We start from the raw sequence: 21563 nt of genomic DNA, 5'->3' as shown, positions 1-21563 counted from the left end.
TTTGGGGGTATAGTTTTCCTTTAAGTTGTAGCATCTCAGTGAAACTGTCCAACAGAATTCACCAACTACAACCAGTTGCTTATACCGTGCAATAATATCAACAAATCCTTCTAAAAGATTTTTTAGTTTCAGACTGTATGGTGGTACAACGGTGTGGTCTTAGGTTCCATTCCAGCCAGGACACTGTCTGTAAGGAGTTGGTATGTTATTCCTATGCTTGTGTGGGGTTTTCCCACACTCCAGAAAAAAACATACAAGCAGGTTAATTGGTTCCTAATAAATGTTACCGTAATTTAATGGAATAGGGACCTTATATGGTAAGAGCTGAAAGTGCTATAGATTATGTTGGTACTATATAAATAACGAACAATATTGATCAGTGGCTAATCTGTGCCAACTGCTACATTGAATGTACAGTATAGATCTCTTCCCAGATTCCAGGGCATATTAGGAGGCTATAGGGGAAACCTGGCTAGATTTTTAGAAACCATCCTACATACCACTGTATGTTTATATATTAATATATATTCAGGCTTATTTGGCGGTGGAGCTGTGTTTGTAAGATCCCTGCAAACAATAATCAATTTGAAGCCATTATCAAACTGATATAAAGCACATGTATACTATATTTATCAGTGTATAAATATAAAATGTCACTGTATAACTGTATTATATACAGTATGAAATTCTCTGTGCCCATTTTTAGTGGGTTAGAGGCAGTTTTGGAATGACCTTTTTTTTCTTTGAGTTACCAAAAGCTAGCATTCTTTTTCTGAACAGTTGTTTTTGTTGAATTTCAAGCATGTAATGTCTTATAATAGTATATTTATGGAGTATATTTCTCATAATAAAACGCCAGTGACTTTTTATATGCTTCCTGAGATTACAGAAAAAAATGCATAAAAGCCCTTTAAAAGCCAATCATTCTATGAATAACACCCGATCCTCTTTACGTAAATAATGAGATTTCTACATTAATGTGTCATATAAGTTAGTGATTCTAAAATCACTGAATCCAAAGCGCTGTTTATTTAAGTGCTGGGGTTCACTTGGAGGGGGTTGAACTTGACTTCAATATGTAACTATGTATTGAATATTATAACTTATCTATCTCTGATGATTTTTGAAGGTGTTTTACTTTCCAAATTGCAGAGATGCCTTGGAGCAAATAGTGCTTGAAATGAAGTGGCCGACGATCTAGAGAAAGCTAATGTTGGATACATTTCTCTGTTTTGCATTTTACTTGTTGTTTTTTAATGTTTTACTAATCCCTCTCATATCCTCTCAAATCCTTGCCATGAAACATCCCTTTCTTGCTGTTTCTTAATAATGGTTTACATTGTGCTAATAATTAATCCAGTAAACTATTTAGAATGATCATCTAGTAAGGAAAATTGCCATGCGAACCATTAATATGGATAACATCTTTGTCTTTTACGATTGAAGAGGAGGATTAGAATATAATGTGATAATCTATTTCACTGTTCAAGCCCATTTTATGTTTGATGAAATCTCTTCTGCATTTGTCTTTTTAAAGATTTCCAAATCTTAAAACGTATCCAGCATTATTTTTGGCTCTGTATAGATATGATACAATTTATTCTTGGACAAAATATTTGTTAGGATAACTATCTTACAAAGAACTTGGCTTTCAGGATCATCTATGCAAAGCAACTTTAGGTATATTCCTATACAACCCAGCAGCCAGTATATAATAAAACAAACTATCATTCAAATATTTATAGACCAACTAATGATTATCAGACGTTATGTAAATGCTATCATAAAGTAACCTACAATTTTATTTTTCAGAAATTCTTGAACAAAAGTAGGAAATGTATTAAGTTACCTCCCTTTCCTGCGAACAGGACTCATTGTCGTTATTCCATACGGGCGAGATGGCAGAAAACAAATTTGTTTGACCTCTCCGTAGCTAGAGACCCGTGATAATAGACTTTGTTGCAGAAAATGACAAATTGGCAACATAGGAAAAAACTAGACTAATCCGGCAAGACCAACAGTGGGTCTCGAGCCACCTATTAGTTGCGTGGAAAAAAGAAAAGTTTCCAGGGATTGGCAGATGTGGAAGCCAATATCAGCGTTGTACTATTTTAAGCGTTTCCAAGTCATGTCAGATGTGCTTTGCATTTTGCTGTGTGATTTCTATTCTACTTAACATGGTAATGGTGTGGAAATTGCGTGCAACGTCCAAAATAACATGTGCTGGCATCTGTCAATGTTGGATTAATTGCTTCAAGGCATGGGATGGAATGGCTGTTTGGCTTAACTCAAAGACACCTCTGAATGTAAATATTTAATTCAATAAAGCAGCAACCTGAATGGGCAAAGCTCTGGAGCAGCAGTTTACAATATAAGTATTGGACTTAAAGGACAAGGAAAATCTAAAATAGAATAAGGCTAGAAATGCTGTATATTGTATACTAAATATAAACATGAACTTACTGCACCACAAGCCTAATCAAACAAATGATTTATGCTTTCAAAGTTGGCCACAGGGGGCTGTCATCTTGTAACTTTGTTAAACATCTTTGCAAGACTAAGACTGTGCACATGCTCAGTGTGGTCTGGGCTGCTTAGGGATCATCATAAACAAAGCTGCTTTAGTTCTGCATGGCTGGGAAGTAAGGCGGGGTCTCCCCCTGCTGTTCATAAGTATGATTGTTTCCCTGCTCAGCAGTTAGGGACCATCTGACAATTCCTATCCACAGCAGTAAATGAAGGGAGAATTTCACTGCATATAGTCAGGTTTCTTATAAAAACGGTACACATTTTTTAATTGAAAAAAATATTGGAGATAGGTTTCTTTTTCATTAAAGAGAGTAAAAATGGGATTTTGTTTTTTTGCCTTTCCTTGTCCTTTAAGGTATGGAGATCCATTATCTGGAAAACCCCAGGTCCTGAGCATTCTGGATAACAGGTCCCATATCTGTATACATTTTTGTGCTATGTACCCTCTATGTAAATTTCTCTTTTTGTCTGTTTGAAAATATAATTAGAGGATGTATTTAGATAATTAATCATTTACTAACAAAAAATCTAGTTTGCTATAGTGCAGTAACCCAGGCAACCAAACAACAAATAGTGATAAAGTTAGAATAAGGAACACATATGATTAGTTCCTTGACTGCAGCATATTCACACCCTTGTTAGTTTATGAGCTCCCTCCCCTCCTAGGGTTGCCACCTCGCTGGTTTTTGGAAGGGCTTCCCAGGTGAATAGTGCCTGTCTGGATTTTCAAATTAGAAAATCAGGACAAGACATTTAAGTGAATGACATGGCCAATTGCTGATTGCCACATCTTCATTCCCGCCCCTATGTCACTCTCCCGATGCTCAACATCATCCGTTCCGCTCCTGACATCACTGCCCCAACCCGACGTCACCTGGCCCGCCCCCCAACATCACCGACCCGTCCCTGATGTCACCGCCCAACGTCACCCAGCCTGCCCCCTGCCCATTTTCCCCAAACAAAAAAGGTGTCAACCCTACTCCCGCCTCCCATGAATAAAGTAACACAGCCATGTGGTGCAAATTTGCCCCATAAAGAAAGTGCTAGCTGTACATGTAACATTTTCCTTGGTAAATGTTAGATTGGATTAGCAGTTAGATTGCAACAAAGCAAACTTGCACTGTGTTAGCAAAGTTACAGCATTAAACTGCTGATTCTTATTCATATCCTCAGGGCAAAATGATGACTAAATCATTGATCCAGAACTCTTGTTTTTCGAAAAGTTTCACTCTAGTAACACCTTTTTTTGTAGACTCCCAGTGAACTCAATGACCAGTAGCTGTAGCTGAATGACTGTCCCTTTGCTGATTTTAAATGTCCTAGAAGTTCTACCACCAAAATATATTCTTCTTTCAGAGGAATCTAGATTTTGGTGTAGAACCCGAGCAAGCATAGGGAGAATATATAAACTCCTTGCTCCATTGCTGGAGTCGACTAAATTCTTGCCACGCTGACCTGAGTATGATGAGCTTTACCTTTCCGTAACCTTCAATTTCATGGGGCTTTCACATATGGATTCCAAGTAATACTGGGACAGAGATATAGCAGTGTTGTTTGGTAATGGAGCTCTAGACAGCATTTCCAAGTCAAGCTCAGCAGGGAATGCCCCCCCCCCCTACTCTCCTGAACCTGCCTTTGCTTTGAGTGGCTGCATGGAGACCTCACAGAATCATCCTCACTTTTGGTACCAAGTCTAGGCTATTCCTTTGACCCCCTTTCTTCCCAGACGTCCCTGCCCAGCCTTAAACCACCAGTAGCGTCTCCCCAAGGCCAGTTAGACCAGTAGCCCATTGATGTTACATCATAATGACATCATCAGTTGGCAGGATTGGCACATGAGAGTTTGACAGCCTTGGGTGGCTACAAGGAATGGGGGTAAGAAGCACCCTCTGACCCTACAAATGATGTACATTGTTTTCAGGCAAAAACATGTTTTATTATAATGTCCATTTAAATAATACAAACCTCATGGCACTTGCCCAGATTAGGAGCACAGTATTGCATGATTCCATCTCTCATTTATAGGGGCCTGGAAAATACTGCTTGTGGCAAATTGGAAAAGCAACTGTGATTTTGATAAGAGAGGTCTGCCACGAAAAACAGCTACATGCGTTATTTTGCTTCATAGGAAACAAATGATGTGCTAAGCACAAAGCAAAGCTTATGTGGGAGGAATCTCTCTAATGAAGTCTAATCATTTGGGTGTTAGAGAGCAAAGAGCATTGAATGGATAGCTTGCATACAGTTTGCTTATTAATCAAACCAATGGAATTCTCAACCTTCAACCTAACTTGTTTCTTGCAGCTGCACCAACACAGTAGTGCTGCCTGAGATTCTCTGCTCTAATTGGCTGATCTCAGTATAACGCAGCAGTTTGTTTCCTTTAAAGGGGTTGTTCACCTTTAAATTAACGTTTAGCACAATATAGGTAGTTATATTCTGAGACAATTTTCAATTGGTTTTTATTATTTGTGGTTTTTGAGGTTTATTTGCTATTTATGTAGCAGCTCTCCAATTTCAGCAGTCTGGTTACTAGGGTCCAAATTACCCTAGCAACCATGCATTGATTTGAAGAAGAGACTGGAATATGAATAGGAGAGGCCTGAATAGAAAGGTGAGTAATAAAAAGTAGCAATAACAATAAATGTGCATTTGTTTTTTTAGATGGGGCAGTGACCCCCATTTGAAAGTCAGAAGGAGGCAAAACATTCAGAATCTATAAAAAATAAATATTAAAGCCCAATTTAAAAGATGCTTAGAATTGGCCATTCTATAACATACTAAAAGTTACCTTAAAGGTGAACCACCCCTTTAAGTGCGTCTTTCTTTAAAACGTTGTCTTCCTTTCAACCATCCATTTTGGAACACCTAAATAAAATGCATCACAATAGGTAATAGTTTTTTTTACTAAAATCTCTGTAAGCAGTCTCTATACAACTAAAAAATAAAGATTTCTACAGACTGTCTTGTGGTGCCTTGATGCTTTCACCATACTATATGAAGTCTACTGTATGCCGATGGGGCTGGAGAATAAATGTAAACCTTCATTTCTGTATCACTTATCATTTTATGTGCAGTGTCGGACTGGCCCACAGGGATACCAGGAAAACTCCCAGTGGGCCCAGATGTCAGTGGACCCTCATGCTGTTAAACATTTGGCCTATTTCATGGTCAGTCCTTATTTCTATGAAGCTAAATAGATGGAATAATAGTTTATAGTATGTAAAGAATAGAGATTAGAAGAATAGAGGTTGAGTGAGGAGAGGAAAAATAATAGTACTGAGAGTTGGCCCCCGGTCTAAGGTTTTTGGGTGGGCCCCTGGTGTCCCAGTCCCACAATGTGTATGCAGTGTCGGACTGGCCCACCGGGATACCAGGAAAACTCCCGGCGGGCCCAGGTGTCAGTGGACCCTCATGCTGCTAAACATTTGGCCTATTTCATTGACATTCCCTATTTCTATGAGAACAAAGAGGCTAAATAGATGGGAACATAGAGTATAGTATGTAAAGAAAAGAGACTAGGTGAATAGAGGTTGAGTGAGGAGAGGAAGAATAATAGTACTGAGAGTGGGCCCCTCATCTAAGGTTTTTGGGTGGGCCCCTGGTGTCCCAGTCCAACACTGTGTTTATGTGACACACGTGTGTGATGGTGGGTGACTGTTTACTCTGACTAGTCTAGTGTAAAGAGTCAGGACTGTCATCTCTTTCAGTAGGGAGACTTTTCAGGAACTATAGATATAGTGGTGAAAGCAAACTTTTCACTGTTATGAGGCAATGCTTTGACCACTGTAAACTGCAGCATCTATTACCCTCTGTGTCTGTAACTTACTCATCCACTTAGAGCCTCCAGAGCCTCCTTCCTTTTGTGTCTAATGACACTTAGCACCTGATTTTGAATGCCATTTTATATTGATGCATACAAGACAAATTCCAGAATTCCACCTTGTCTCAGTCAACTAAACAAAGACTTGTAAGTAATAACAATGTTAGTTTATATTATTATAAATAATAAAAATAAATATATAAATAGACATGGGCATGACAGTAAAGGCAGAGCTGTCAACTTTCCGTGTAGCAGGATTAGGAGATTAACGGTGTGTGTCAGCAAACTGCTGAAAATTTCCAGGTCTGTGTCGTAACCGGAAGTGACTAGGGCCAGATTTAAATAGCAGGCGCCCCTAGGCCCGCTGACGCTCATCGCCCCGTCCACTCGCTTTTATTCAATCAAATTTTCATTATCAGGACCAGGGCAATGGGGATTGGCATACAGGAAATTTTAAAAAACTATTGTATCTCCTGCGTCTCCCCAGTGTTTATGAACCAATGTGGGTGTGGTTGAGCAGCATGCCGTCCCCTAATATCCTGCCGCCCTAGGCCTGGGTGGCCTCTCCACAAATCCGGGCCTGAAGGTGACATAACAGGAAGTGATGTCACTCACATGCGCAGAACCTCTCCTGAAACCAATGAAACTGCTCCACTGACATCACTGAAATAGTCTGCACATGAGCACATCTGTGTTTGGCCTGCAAATCGTGCAAAATTGTTAGAAATTGGGGTAAGTGATGGGAGAACGGGGAACACAGGAGTAGACTGTGTGGCTGCAGAGAGCACATGAGTGCAGAGGGCCCATTCAGTCTCCAAATGATGAACAATCTCAATATATCTTAGTAAAACAGATCAACTTCTTATCAGCCCTAAAATTAATTGTTTCTGGAGCCCAGTAGGTTGCATTGAAGAAATTGAACAAATTATTAAGAAACTACACAAAGCATAAAAAACATTGTATATCAGAAAGAGACTCACCTCAAAACCATAACAAACAATCATGCAGCAAATCTTGCTTCCAGGGGAAAGATCCCAACATAGGATAGAAATACTTACCCCTCTACACAAATCGTGATTACATGAAATGCAGAAAACAACACATAATGGAAAGGTGGTCTAAAGCAGAGAGGATTTAAAAGCAAATATGACAGATAACTAGGGATGCACCAAATTCACTTTTTTGAATTCGCCAAAACCCCTAAAACCTTTGTGAAAGATTTGGCCGAATACCGAACCAAATCGGAACCCTAATTTGCATATGCAAATCAGCGAGGGAGAGAAAAAAATAGAGCCGTGCACGGCAAAACTATTTTTTTACTTCCTTGTTTTGTAACGAAAAGTGACATGATTTAAAGTTTTCAGATTCGGTTCAGCCAGGCACAAGGATTCGGCCAAATCTGAATCCTGCTGAAAAATGGCCGAATACACATATTGAATGTATATTAACATGACTAATAATACTGTGTATAGGGGGTGTTGCAGAAGAGTAAGGGGGGAAGTGGCCTGTACTGTATGTGTTAACTGCAAATGACAAATACAATGATGATGGTGTTTACTGTATATTTTATTTGCAGTAAAAAAACTGTTGCATTTATATTAAGAGTTAAATAAACCAAATCTAAAATGTTTCTCCCAGTAACAGCTTTGTTTCTTTCGAGGAAAATCGAAGGGTAGCTCTAGACATTTATTTTTTTTATTTCATTTTCAAAGATGAGTTTTAATTATAAAGGTTATTTTTTTTTAAGTTAGTGGGTTATATTCACAAAAAAACATGTGTACAAGCCCCCAGACCCTGGGTTTATTATATACAGTTTTCAATAAAACAAGCTTTACGTTATTGTGTGCAAACAGTGGCATTTTGAACTGGGTTTCCTATGGCCCAACAGAAAACCTGACACCTTGGGCCCACTTTTAAAGCAGTTAAATATAAAATGTGCCAAATGAAATAGGTTTATATATAAGTCCACCGGTGAAATAAGGACTGAGTCATAGAAATTCAACTAGACTGGGGCTTCTTAAATCCGGGGGCCCACCCTGAGTCCCTCTGGTTTTCTGGTAGCCCGGGCTGACCCTGTTGTCAACTAAACCATATTGTGGTATTTCTTTAGATACCCAAAATGTTTATAGCAAAGCATTTTGCTGCTCTGCAGATTTAGTACATTAAGAAAATCATATAAATCTTAAATTCACAGATGCAGAGCTGAAAGTAACAGATAAGGTAAAATATATGGGGGAATTCCATAGTCAAAATATGTCTCAGTAGAGAAAATATCTGTCCGTCTTCCTTCTGCCAATTACAGAGACTAACCACAGAAATTTGCTGCTTTTTCGTAAACCATTGTTATTAGTCACAAGCGACTGTTACATTTACAAAAGTTCATCTGTAATGTTCAACTGAATCCTCCTTTGTTGTCGTTCCTGCAGCCGAGTCTCTTGACAAAGAAAGTTTAGTCTAATCCTGATAGTCTCCACAATTAGCTCGTTTCTTCTTTATTCTTGGCAGGCATTTTTGTAATTCTAAATAAAACAATGAGCACATTAAAAAAAAAAAAAAGAACAAAATTATTCAGAAAACTTTACGAGAATTTCATATGAAATATTTATTATATGGCACGTCATGAAAATGGGTAAACATTGAAATAAGTTGTGTTTGTTGTTTTTGTGATGCAATATCTGACAGCAATTAAAAGATCTCAAAAAAGCAATCAGAACAATTGAACTATTTTTTTTTTTTGTAATTATAGTATAACTAAAGACCTGAAAGAAAAAATAGTGGAGACTTTGGCAAGTGCTACAGGGGCCTAAGAGAACAGCATTTTAATAACAATAAAAATTAAACCCACCCACCCCTGATTCAACTTGCTGCAGTCCTGGTTGTCTGCCCCCACCATAGGAACAAGGAGAAATGCTTTCTGTCCACCATGATGGGGGTCTGTGGGGGAGTGGGGCTGTTTGGGCCTCCGTGTACTTAAAATGCCACAGCCTATTTTGAATCCCAGCCTGAACCGCCCGATAAATAAATCCCTGTTTCTGCTATAAAGTTGAGGTACCTTTGGTCTTATACCCAAGTTCTCTACATTAATTTCTCAACAAATTTTAGCTTGGGATTTAGTTGCTTTTAAGGAATAATGAAATTGAGAAGACATTCAAAAAAATGAACTACTTCAAAGTTATTATTAATAAACATTCAAATTAATTTTGCACCATAATTAAAATTAAGCACAACTTAAAGTTAAGACATGTAGCAGACCTCCTGTGTAAAGTATATATGATCTTTACATTGTCTTTTTATAAAAAAAACATATTCAGATTTTACTCACAGCTATACCCATCCCTGCACTTGGCTTTGTCTATAAAAAAAATGGTGGCGTAAGTATGGCTGACGAAATTTCTACATTGCTTTTAACACTTATAAATATACACTGAAGTACTCTAAGAAAGAGGAGATATATGATATATGAGATATATGATATATGAAATATATTCTCTCAGTTACAATTAAGGGCCGATTCACTAACTACGAGTGAAGGATTCGAAGGTAAAAAACTTCGAATTTCGAAGTTTTTTTTTTGGGCTACTTCGACCATCGAATGGGCTACTTCGACCTTCGACTACAACTTCGAATCGAAGGATTCGAACTAAAAATCATTCGACTATTCGATAGTCGAATCACTGTCTCTTTAAAAAAAACTTCGACCCCCTAGTTCGGCAGCTAAAAGCTACCGAAGTCAATGTTAGCCTATGGGGAAGGTCCCCATAGGCTTTCCTAAGTTTTTTTGATCGAAGGATATTCCTTCGATCGTTGGATTTAAATCCTTCGAATCGTTCAATTCGAAGGATTTAATAGTTCGATCGAAGGAATAATCCTTCGATCGTACGATCGCACTATTTGCGCTAAATCCTTCGACTTCGATATTCGAAGTCAAAGGATTTCAATTCCCAGTCGAATATCGAGGGTTAATTAACCCTCGATATTCGACCCTTAGTGAATCAGCCCCTTAATCTACTTTATCATATATCAGTGGAACACTGTTGTCTTTGATGATCACATAATGGTGGTAATGAGGACTGAATGTTCCCACACTGCCTGGCCCTTTGGGATAGACAGGTAATTACTGAAAACACACACAAAGAAATTACTTGTGGCATTATTTTCCAATTATTATTATTATTTTCCAATCTTTTTGGAACAGGATTGAATTGCTTGAGAAATTCATTGTATTGATGGGATACTTATTGCACATACAGGTTAACCGGTATAATATATTGTCTACCAGGCTTTACTGACAATTTTTTTGGTGCATTCACCTTGTAGTCATTATAATTTTCACAATTCCAAAGTAAACTGGAATTTCAGCAAGAGATAGTATCAGATGAACAATATGGATCATTACAAATGGCAATCCAGTTGCAGATCTCTCTTTAACCTCTTTTTAGTGAGTCAAAGTGGTGACCTTCCTCTTCTGCACTGCTTTGTGTTGAGTCTGTCTATCACGGAGCTCACAGGCACTGCACAAAAGAATGTCCACACCACTGACAAATGTGAATATGAGTGGGTAAGACAAACGTTAGTCACAAATCTTAAAGTGAATCGTTCTTAATCCAGGACAGTTGTGGCCCTGCCTCTCCACCCTAGTTATCCATTGATTCATATTATGCTCTTTTTGTACCTAATATTCCTTAATATCTAAGAATACTGTCAAGCAGCTCAGATGTTTTATTTACAAATGCCTTGGGCTATTTACCCTCAGGCACGATTGCCTTTATTTTTGCCAATAACTTATGTTTATGTTGAAATCCTTGACATTTGCACCCACCATTCTAAGTATTTCCTAGTGGTGCAAAAAAAGGTCTTCCATCTTTGATCATCAAAGGGGTGGTTCACCTTTAAATTAACTTTTAGTATGTTATAGAATGGCTGCTGCTATAAAACGTTTTAATTGGTCTTCATTTGTTTTTCTTTATAGTGTTTGCCTTGTTCTTCTGACTCTTTTTCACTTTTAAATGGGGGTCACTGACCCCCATCATAAAAACAAATATTCTGTAAGGCTATACATTTATTGTTATTGCTACTTTTTTATGAATCATTTTTCTATTCAGTCCCTTTCCTATTAATATTCCAGTATCTTATGCATCTAACCAAATTACAGAAACATGCATGTTCTATTGTACACAATTATTATAAATTGTGGTTTTACTTTTAATCAGAGCAATGTATACATTTTCACATTTATATTCTTATTATCAGATTTCTAAATCTAATACAATGTTCTTTTGTGGCAGGGTAGTGTGATTTCTTAGAAATACTGTTCCTTTAATTGAATTACAGGGGCCCTCTCTATACTAGCCTGATTCATTATTCATGAGCATTCAACTGTAATAATGATTATCATGAGCTGATCATTTCTTCTGGGAACACCACAGGAGAACCCTTATAATGAAGACTTGTGCTACCTCGTATCTCATCTCTTTCCTTCTTTCTTGGCATTTGTTCCCTTACCGTACCTAATTTGCTACACTTCTTTAGCCTTTAAATCATTGTTGCTTTTATTAATGAGTTCAGTTGATGTCTGTTAATCCAAACACATATACAATTCTGTTTCAGTGTATTCCATATATTAATTTGTGAATGTTTTCTTTCATTTGTACAGGTATGTGACCTGTTATCCAGAATGCTCGGGACCTGGAGTTTTCCAGATGACGGATCTTTCCGTAATTTGGGTCTTCATGCCTTAAGTCTACTAGAAATTCATTTAAACATTAAATAAACCCAATAGGCTGGTTTTGCTTCCAATAAGGATTAATTATATTTTAGTTGGGATCAAGTACAAGCTACTGTTTTATTATTACAGAGAAAGAGGAAATCATTTTTAAAAATTTGGATTATTTGGATAAAATGGAGTCTATGGGAGACAGCCATTCCGTAATTCGGAGCTTTCTGGATATCGGGTTTCCGGATAAGGGATCCTATACCTGTATATTATACCAAAACGACAGTTTGTCTAACTCTTCTCCAAAAGCAGGTTTATTCTGTTTAAGGTGCAATCTATATTCCCATGATAAAACCCATGAGTTTTAGTGGGATAAACTGACATTTTACTTTCCCACAATAGTCAGAACTCAGGGTTAGAGATGAGTATTTGATTCTTGAAAGGGCAGTCAAACATATGGGGTCTTGTGAGCAGAGTATTAGTTGATTATTCTGTTGCACTGGAACATTCACTGAAGGGCTGACACTCCTCAAACATAAAGTTCTATTTACTCTCATTCTCTTCATCACAAAATGTATCTTTCATGGTAAATTCAATAAATTAGGCGCATATTTTTAAAGGTACATTAAAGTATATATTAAGAATATAGGGTTCCAAGTGGATAGACATAGAACATCAAATAAGTGGAACCGTTGCATGCAATGAAAGTTCCAGAAATTGTGTCAAATTTCACATACTGTATCAGAGCACCAACCCAAAACAATTTATCATTTGCTTTAGTGCTTTTAATTTTAGATTTTCATTTCCTGATCTAAGGAGCTCCCCCCCAGGGGGAGGACACCTTAAAGGGATACTGTCATGGGAAAAACATTTTTTTTTTTCAAAATGAATCAGTTAATAGTGCTGATCCAGCAGAATTCTGTTCTGAAATCCATTTCTCAGAAGAGCAAACAGATTTTTTTATATTCAATTTTGAAATCTGACATGGGGCTAGACATTTTGTCAATTTCCCAGCTGCCCCTGGTCATGTGACTTGTGCCTGCACTTTAGGAGAGAAATGCTTTCTGGCAGGCTGCTGTTTTTCCTTCTCAATGTAACTGAATGTGTCTCAGTGAGACATGGATTTTACTATTGAGTGTTGTTCTTAGATCTACCAGGCAGCTGTTATCTTGTGTTAGGGAGCTGCTATCTGGTTATCCTCCCATTGTTCTTTTGTTTGGCTGCTGGGGGGAAAAGGGAGGGGGTGATATCACTCCAACTTGCAGTACAGCAGTAAAGAGTGACTGAAGTTTATCAGAGCACAAGTCACATGACTTCGGGCTGCTGGGAAATTGACAAAATGTCTAGCCCCATGTCAGATTTCAAAATTGAATATAAAAAAATCTGTTTGCTCTTTTGAGAAATGGATTTCAGTGCAGAATTCTGCTGGAGCAGCACTATTAACTGATTCATTTTGAAAAATTTTTTTTTTCCCATGACAGTATCCCTTTAATGTCTATAATGGTGATGCTTGGATGATTGAGATGATCATGTTTGTTCTAGATCTGTAAATATGTTATGAGCTAAAGAAGGTCTGAAGTTTTTGGCAAAAAAACAGGGCATGAGAAGAAAACATCTGAAGGCACTAGACTAGACTGACCAACACTAACTAACTGATTGCTATGGCTAACTGAGCTGTGCTGACTTTGCGCCTATGTGTCCTTATTGTAAATTATTTAACACAGGAAATACAGAAAATAAGATGTCTATATTCCTATTTTATCTTTGAATTAATTTATAATATATGGCCTTACGAGACTACAAATGGAGAGACAGTTAAAGATCAACTTTAAATTATTAACAGCGATCGTGTAGTTTAACTCTGCAGAGGTTTATTTATTGAGGTACTAAAAAAACAAGAAACTTCACACAAACAAACGAAGGATACAAATGTAAATAGTACGGTAATGTAATTATAAAGCCTGAAGTTTGTCCTTAGGAACCAATGAGATATGTGACCTGTAAAAACTGCCTGCTGTGCTGACTGTTTGCTATAAGACAAGTAACACAACTTTAAATTTGTTTATCATTATTTTACAATTTTATGAAAATTATTCCAGTTTTGAGGGCTTACACATTAGACTAGATCCAGCAGCTATATGTTGTGCTAGAGGATGCTGTATGTTGTGCCAGGAGACATCAAAGAAGCAAGACTGGGATCATTCCAATGTAGATATTCTTTCTAGTAAGGATTCCATTGGCTGGTACATAAAGGGTTCTAACTGTATTTAAGAGAAGTGGTACAGTTCCAAACATCCCTACAATAACCTTCTAGCAAAGTCGGAGTGCATGGTTTGGTGGTTTAGACTAAGGCCTTGATGGGCTCAAAATATGTCCCAGTTTTCAAATGAAAATATTGGGAGATTTGTGCAAATTGATTGGGAAAATTGGATCCTTTCCAAAAAGAGTATCTATAAGATGTGCATAAACTAATAGACCTTTAGCTTTGTTGGTGGCTTTTTGTGTTTTGCTGGCAAAAGACAATCATTGTACTACACTGCTTCAGTGTAAAGGGAGAGACAGATTTCATAGTATTTCTGAAAGATGATATTCAAAATATCATAGGCTCCTTTTAAGCATTTCTATTCTGTGTCTTTAGGGGCCACAGATCTATGACCTAAGAGAACAACACTCCTCACAGCTTAGACCAGTTCAATCACCTTGGCACATCAACATGTGAGAGTGACTTTTGTAGACTCCAAATTGAGTCCCGTGAGTTAAAAAAGGACTTTACACAAGACAGATTAGAAACATAACAATATTAATATACATTGAGACATCATAAGAACAACCTATGCTACATGGTTTTTAGGCAACTTATGATAATATCTGTTTAATAGTTTGACCTGCTCCAGATACTGTATAAGTTAATAGGTTAATGAGTCATATGTACTTTATTGAATGCAAAATAAAGTAATATCACATTGCCTTATTCCAACACATGCAGATGATAATGTTTAGAATGTTTAAGGATGGACTGCGAACTAGACGTACTCTCTGGTTGTAGCTGAAGGCTGCGACTGTCTGTAATACTGCTGTCCTCTTCTTTCATCGTTGGGACAGGAACAACACAGGAAAGATCCCCCCAACATTGTCAGGCTGGCAGAGGCCCAGCCAACGAACAGCGCTGAGCCAAATTCATATCTGAAATAAAACAATATTTAGACATTAGAATAACTTAAATAAAACCATAGAGAAATAATTTTAGCTCATACGAATAACTGGCTCCATTGAAATGGTGCCTAATGCCAGTCCATTTAGGGTAGGGACATACTGGACGATTTGTCGCCAACGTTTTTAAAAAGCAAATCGCGGCGACATATCGCTCGTTTTGTCTCTGAACAAAAACAAATGAAAGACGCCAGCTCCTGTGCCCACAGCGCGTTTGTGAATCGCCTGTAGCTCCAAAACGCACTGAGACCCTTTTCCGAGCGATTTATCAGAAATAGCATGTACTTAGAAAAGCACTGAAATCTCCTAGACACGCACACACATACAGATAAGTAGCAGCAATTGTATTCAAATTACAATGCGAACGCAATGACGCAAGAACGCAAGCACGTAAAGACGCCAGGTTACAGCGGGAAGCACAAACCGTTTCCGGTTTGGGTGGAGCATGTACCGCACATAGTAATGGGATACAAATCGCTCTGTGCCAATAGTCGCTGTGAATCGTCTGTTCAAAAAAGACGATCGTCTTGTCGCCGCGATTTACTTTTTTAAAACGTTGGCGACAAATCGTCCAGTGTGTCCTTACCCTTAAAAACAAATAGTTGCTAATGAGACATGTAACTTCTATTGTTTTCACCTGTAATGCTCAGTTTTCCTGTTTGGAGACACAAGGAAAATAAATCTTCAGTGGTGGGAAGAACTAGCTGGGTTTTCTGGAATAGTGCGGTTATGTGTAATAGTATTAGACAATCTACATGCTGCAAAATGGTTATGGAGGTGCTTACACTTAAAACCTATAACTATAAACCCAAATAAGCTTACGTCAACATTAGTAACGTGTCATTTATTAACAAATTTTATTGAGATCTCAGTATATGTTTTGAGGGGAGCCCCTTATTTGGATATTAAGGTTTGACTAGTTCTCTGTAGTCTGCTCCAAACTAGCTGGCCTCAAATGAGAAAATGTTCTTTGCTTTGGGGTATCACAATGCTTAATGGCAACTTATGTATTTGTGAGTAAATTATTCAGTTGTATAATGTTAATGGAGTTTAGGTATTCTCCCCATAGCTGTGTGCGTTTCCTCCAGCCCCCCTCCCCCTCCCCCCCACTTCAAAGACATACAGGCAGTTTAATTGTCTCTTGATGTATGTGTTGGTAAGGACCATAGATTCCAAGCTTCACTGGGACAGGGATCGATGTGAATGATAACAGAACAATCTTTATGCTGAGTAATATGAAAGTACTATATAATAATGTATAATGATGATAACAAAGAAATGATGAATCAGAAACTAGAGCAAAGTCCAGCATTTCTAACAGCCACCCAAGAGAATACAGTATATACATTTTCAAAGATATAACAAAACCTAAAACTGCTGATGTGACAGGTAACAATTTGTTAATTTTTGGGCTGACCTAAAGCCTGGCTGGTATCTCGTCTGAATGCTTATTATACTTTGAGTGCAGTATTTAGTTTCTTCATTTCTTTTTTTATACTTTGTAAGTTAGAGAAGTAGAATATCCTGATGAGGAAATAATGGGCAGTTAAATGGAACACTTGGTTTTCATCCATCAAAAAATTACAGGTTTCTATGACAGTAAACACTAGCTATTCTAATATCCTTCTGCACTGAAGACCATTGTTTAAAGTTATTGGATTTATTTTTATATAAGCTGTACTTAGATGTACATCGTGTTTTTGGAATGAAATATCACTACAGGCGGATCATGCCTTGTTGCAAACTGTTATTAAGAAAAAAAAGTCATTTAATAGGTATAACATTCTACATACTACTGCTTTGTGCTCTTCCTTAAACTTAATTGGCTTTTCAGGACAGAAAAACATCTTGTATATCTGTTTATACACTCGAAAAGAAATTCCTATGTACTCCTGGTACAAAAGGCAATACATAACTACTTGACTTGACTTGGCTTACTGTCATGTGAGCTAGAGAGCAGAAGTCCTAGGCTACCTTTGAAGGCCCCTGCATATTTGCACCTCCATTTTAATTCTAATAGCAGTTCATCCAGCTATAAACTTTGGGTTTCCTCATAATTTTGTTAAAACCACTTATACCAAATAAGTCATTGAGGTCTGTAATCAGTCAAAAAGGACGCAAACATGGTCACTAACGTTCACAAATGTTTTTTGCACTCGAAAACATATTACATTCCCCCATATTTCTCTAAAATCCTGAATGCCATGAAAGTTATTACAAAATCTGATTCTACAAAGTATAAATAGAAAAAAATGTTGAATGTTGCACAAATAATAAGAAAACCTCTAAAAGTCTGAACGATTTAAAAAAAAAAAAAAAAAAGTCCAATAGGATCAGGGCAGCATCCATTGTATGGGACCTCAACTATTTTTACTTGGAGAAGTTTTGCATTTGAGTTTTTCATGGTTTTTACACTTAATACATTTTTTGAATTTTCTGAGTTTCAGAGAAATAATGGCAAATTTTTTGAGAAAAAATACAATTCGTGAAAAAAATAGAATTCAGAATTTTAATATATCACCCCCTTAATATTATATTTTGCACATAATATTTGTAACCTTCACTAAAATGTTATTGTCTAGCAGTGGTGTAAGTAGATGTTTCTAGGCCCCACATCAAATTAATTTAAGGACCCCCAACATATCCAGAAGTTGTCTATATTGAAATTGTTCATTAATTCGGGCTCATGGGGCCCCTATACATACTGGGCCCCCTATTGGGTCTGCTTCCTCTGTAGTTACAGTACACCCCCTGTTGTCTATGAAATGTATTATTTTGGTGGCAAATATGAAAAACCCTTCATGTTTTACATTTAGGGGCCGATTCAATAACGTCGAGTGAAGGATTCGAAGTAAAAAAACTTAGAATTTCTAAGGTTTTTTTGGGCTACTTCGACCATCGAATGGGCTACTTCGACCGTCGACTACGACTTCGAATCGAAGGATTCGTAGTAAAAATCGTTCGACTATTCGACCATTCGATAGTCAAAGTACTGTCTCTTTAAAAAAAACTTCGACCCCCTAGTTCGCCATCTAAAAGCTACCGAAGTCAATGTTAGCCTATGGGGAAGGTCCCCACAGGCTTGGCATACTTTTTTTGATCGAAGGATATTCCTTCGATCGTTGGATTTAAATCCTTCGAATCGTTCGATTCGAAGGATTTAATCATTCGATCGTACTATCTGCGCTAAATCCTTCGACTTCGATATTTGAAGTCGAAGGATTTCAATTCCTAGTCGAATATCGAGGGTTAATTAACCCTCGATATTCGACCCTTAGTGAATCAGCCCCTTAAAGTTGCCACCTTTTCTCTTTGCTTAAAAGGGGCAGGAGATGGTTTATTCCTGAAGACTAAACTACAGCAGTCATGAATCTCTTTCATTCAATCTCTTACTAGCATTATACAAATAAACCATGCACACTGTACTGTAGGTTATTGGGATTTACTAGAATCCCATAAGTCCAGAAACCCCAGAACATACAAGAGGTGCATGTTAACGCAGATTGGCCTCTAATCAGACTGCTCCAAACAAATAAGTGGGTTTACTTACCTCGCATTCACTGGAGTGTTGGGATTGAAGAAGTCATGAGTGACTTGTGTTGCATACCACGAAACTGCTATTAAGGTACAAAGACCTGAAAGGAACGGAGAGCACATTTTGATCAAAATTGATGCCCTTTTACTTTCATAATCACATAGTAGGTTTGGATGTAAACATTAGTTTCATAATTATAGGATACAACACTGTAATTGTGGCAGATAAAGGATGAAGTAAAAATTTAGTTTTTTTCTGCATTGGCCCCATTTTCTTTATACTTTTTATACAGATGATCTGTCCCGTTTGAAAATTTCACCTGCTCATGTTGGCAAGTAAGTTGTGCACCAAAAATGAGGAAGAAAAAAGGAACCACAAGCCAGTGAGTTCCAGTGATTAACATTTAGGCCAATGGAGGGGCAACTGTAAACTCTTTGTTGCTTGCTAAGCTGGACATTGCGCAGCAGCAAAATACGGGCAATAACCCCTTAAGATATTACCCGTAGGGGGGTTATTTACTAAAACTCTTTTTCTCACTTTATTTTAAAAAAAATTAGATCAGGTTCCCAAACCTGAATGCACCATACCAGAGGTTACCCCTTCAGACTAGAAGAAAAGAACTTTCATTTGAAGCAACGTAGAGGGTTCTTCACAGTCAGGACAGTGAGGTTGTGGAATGCACTGCCGGGTGATGTTGTGATGCTGATTCAGTTAATGCCTTTAAGAATGGCTTGGATGATTTTTTGGACAGACATTATATCAAAGGCTATTGTGATACTAAACTCTATAGTTAGTATAGGTATGGGTATATAGAATTTAATTAAAAGTAGGGAGGGGTGTATGTATGGATGCTGGGTTTTCATTTGGAGGGGTTGAACTTGATGGACTTTGTCTTTTTTCAACCCGATTTAACTATGCAACTAACTATGTAACTATGCAATTAATTTACCAATAATTATTCTTGTTGTGACAAAAAGTTGCGACAAAATCGAGCGTCAATTTTAATCATGTGACTTTTTCAAATTGTCGCTCTAAAAACTTGTATGTATCGATTTGTTGCCCAAAAACTTTATTGGATTATGGAATGAAAACCAGCGCAAACAGCCCAAAACTATAGAGAATCCTGGAGGTAAAAAACACATTTCAATTGTTAAAGGGACAATCTGCCATTGACTGTGAGAGGACAAAGGTCAGGACTAGGGTTAAGTGATGGAAAAAGTACGTGTCTGATGCCACCCACCCTAGGCACGTGCCTCTTCTGCCTACACAAAGTTCCCACCCTGTATGGGTGTTGGATGAGTGTGTTTGTGTATGCGGATGAGTGTGACAAGAGTCCATATTCTTAGCATAATGCATGGTTCCACCATTTTTTTCTATATGAAATTCTTTCCAAGTTGACTTTTGCAAGCATGTACAAGCATGTATTACCTGCTAGCAGGAAAAGTACTCCCCCAGAGACAGCAATTCTGCTTTTGGTAATGGGGTTGTTATCTCCGACTTTAGTACATTTCATTCCAACCACACTGATGATAATACCGACGAATCCCAGGAGCATGGCGACCACCATGAGTGCCCGCGTTGTTTGGATGTGAACTGAAAAAAAGAGATACAGGATAAGTGGATATATGAGTTACTGTTCGGCCGTCTCATGTTATTCTTTGTTACGTTTTTACTGCATCCTATTTAAAGTATGTACTCCTGTGTGTACTCCTGCCCTTTCACTTGCTTTGGGGAACTTGGGTACAAAATAAGGAACACTTAGAAAAGACATGAATGTTCTTCCACTTTTTGGCCTCACCTTGTCATGTAAGCCCATTATGTCAAGGCAACAGTCTCAACTACTGTCCAACATCATTTTGACAAGTTTTTGTATTAGGAATACAAGCAAGTCAGTCACCTGTGTGGTATATCGGCCCTGGGAATGGAAACACCTCTGTTAAAAATGAACATCTTGGTAAATGTGTAGGGTATTATTTACTATGATAGGTAGTAATTTGCATTAGTTCACAGATCAATAGCAATCAATTCGGTCCCTGTCTTATTAAATCATTTTTCTGCAATGTTATTCAACTAGAACACAATAAGTTAATAGAATACAAGGAGTGATCGGCTCAGCAGCCTTAGTGAAGGCTACAAATGTATTGGTATTGCTGCTTTTTATTACTCATCTTTCTAATCAGGTCCTCTTCTATTCATATTTCAGTCTCTTTTTCAAATGGATGCATGGTTGCTAGGATAATTTGGACCCTAGCAACCAGATTGCTAAAATTGCTACCGAATAAAAAGTTAAATAACTCAAAAACCACATAAAATAATAAAAAATGAAAACCAATTGCAAGTTGTCTTACAAATATCACTCACTACTTTCTACTAAAAGTTAACTCAAGATGAACAACCACTTTAAGGAATTACCAAAGCTTAGAGGCTCATTTCCAAGGGTCGAATTCATGTGAGTTTTTTAAAACTTCTATAAATTCCCATAAACTGGAAACTCGACCGATCGAAATTTATTTAAAACATTTCATTTTGTAAACTCAGGTGAATAGGATCGAGCCAAATATTCGAATCGAATTGAAATTGAAAAAACTAGAATATCAGGAAGGCTGCAAACAACTGCAAATTGATCCCTGGACGTCAACCCATTGACTTAAACAGTGATTCTTCATGTTTTAGGTGGTGAATAGTCAAATTCGAGTTTATAAAGGGCCAGTGTATGACAAATCTCGAAAATCTCATTTGAATTTTTTGAAAAA

At 37.5% G+C, this 21563-nt stretch overlaps 1 protein-coding gene across 1 annotated transcript in view; it reads right to left on the bottom strand.

The window, feature by feature from the left end:
• Nucleotides 1-7900: 7900 nt before the first annotated feature.
• Nucleotides 7901-21563, bottom strand: part of cldn19.S (claudin 19 S homeolog) — a 28473-nt gene continuing 14810 nt past the window's right edge. The window contains 4 exon segments of the mRNA NM_001095417.1: nucleotides 7901-8871; nucleotides 15099-15248; nucleotides 18826-18910; nucleotides 20239-20403. Of these exon segments, the coding sequence (NP_001088886.1) occupies nucleotides 8829-8871; nucleotides 15099-15248; nucleotides 18826-18910; nucleotides 20239-20403 (443 nt within the window). The 3' untranslated portion in view covers nucleotides 7901-8828.

This window comes from Xenopus laevis, chromosome 7S (assembly GCF_017654675.1).
Source record: "Xenopus laevis strain J_2021 chromosome 7S, Xenopus_laevis_v10.1, whole genome shotgun sequence".
In the NCBI taxonomy this organism is placed as follows: Eukaryota; Metazoa; Chordata; class Amphibia; order Anura; family Pipidae; genus Xenopus; species Xenopus laevis.
The sequence above is the reverse complement of the archived record's forward strand: the minus strand, read 5'-3'. Positions and strand labels throughout refer to the sequence as shown.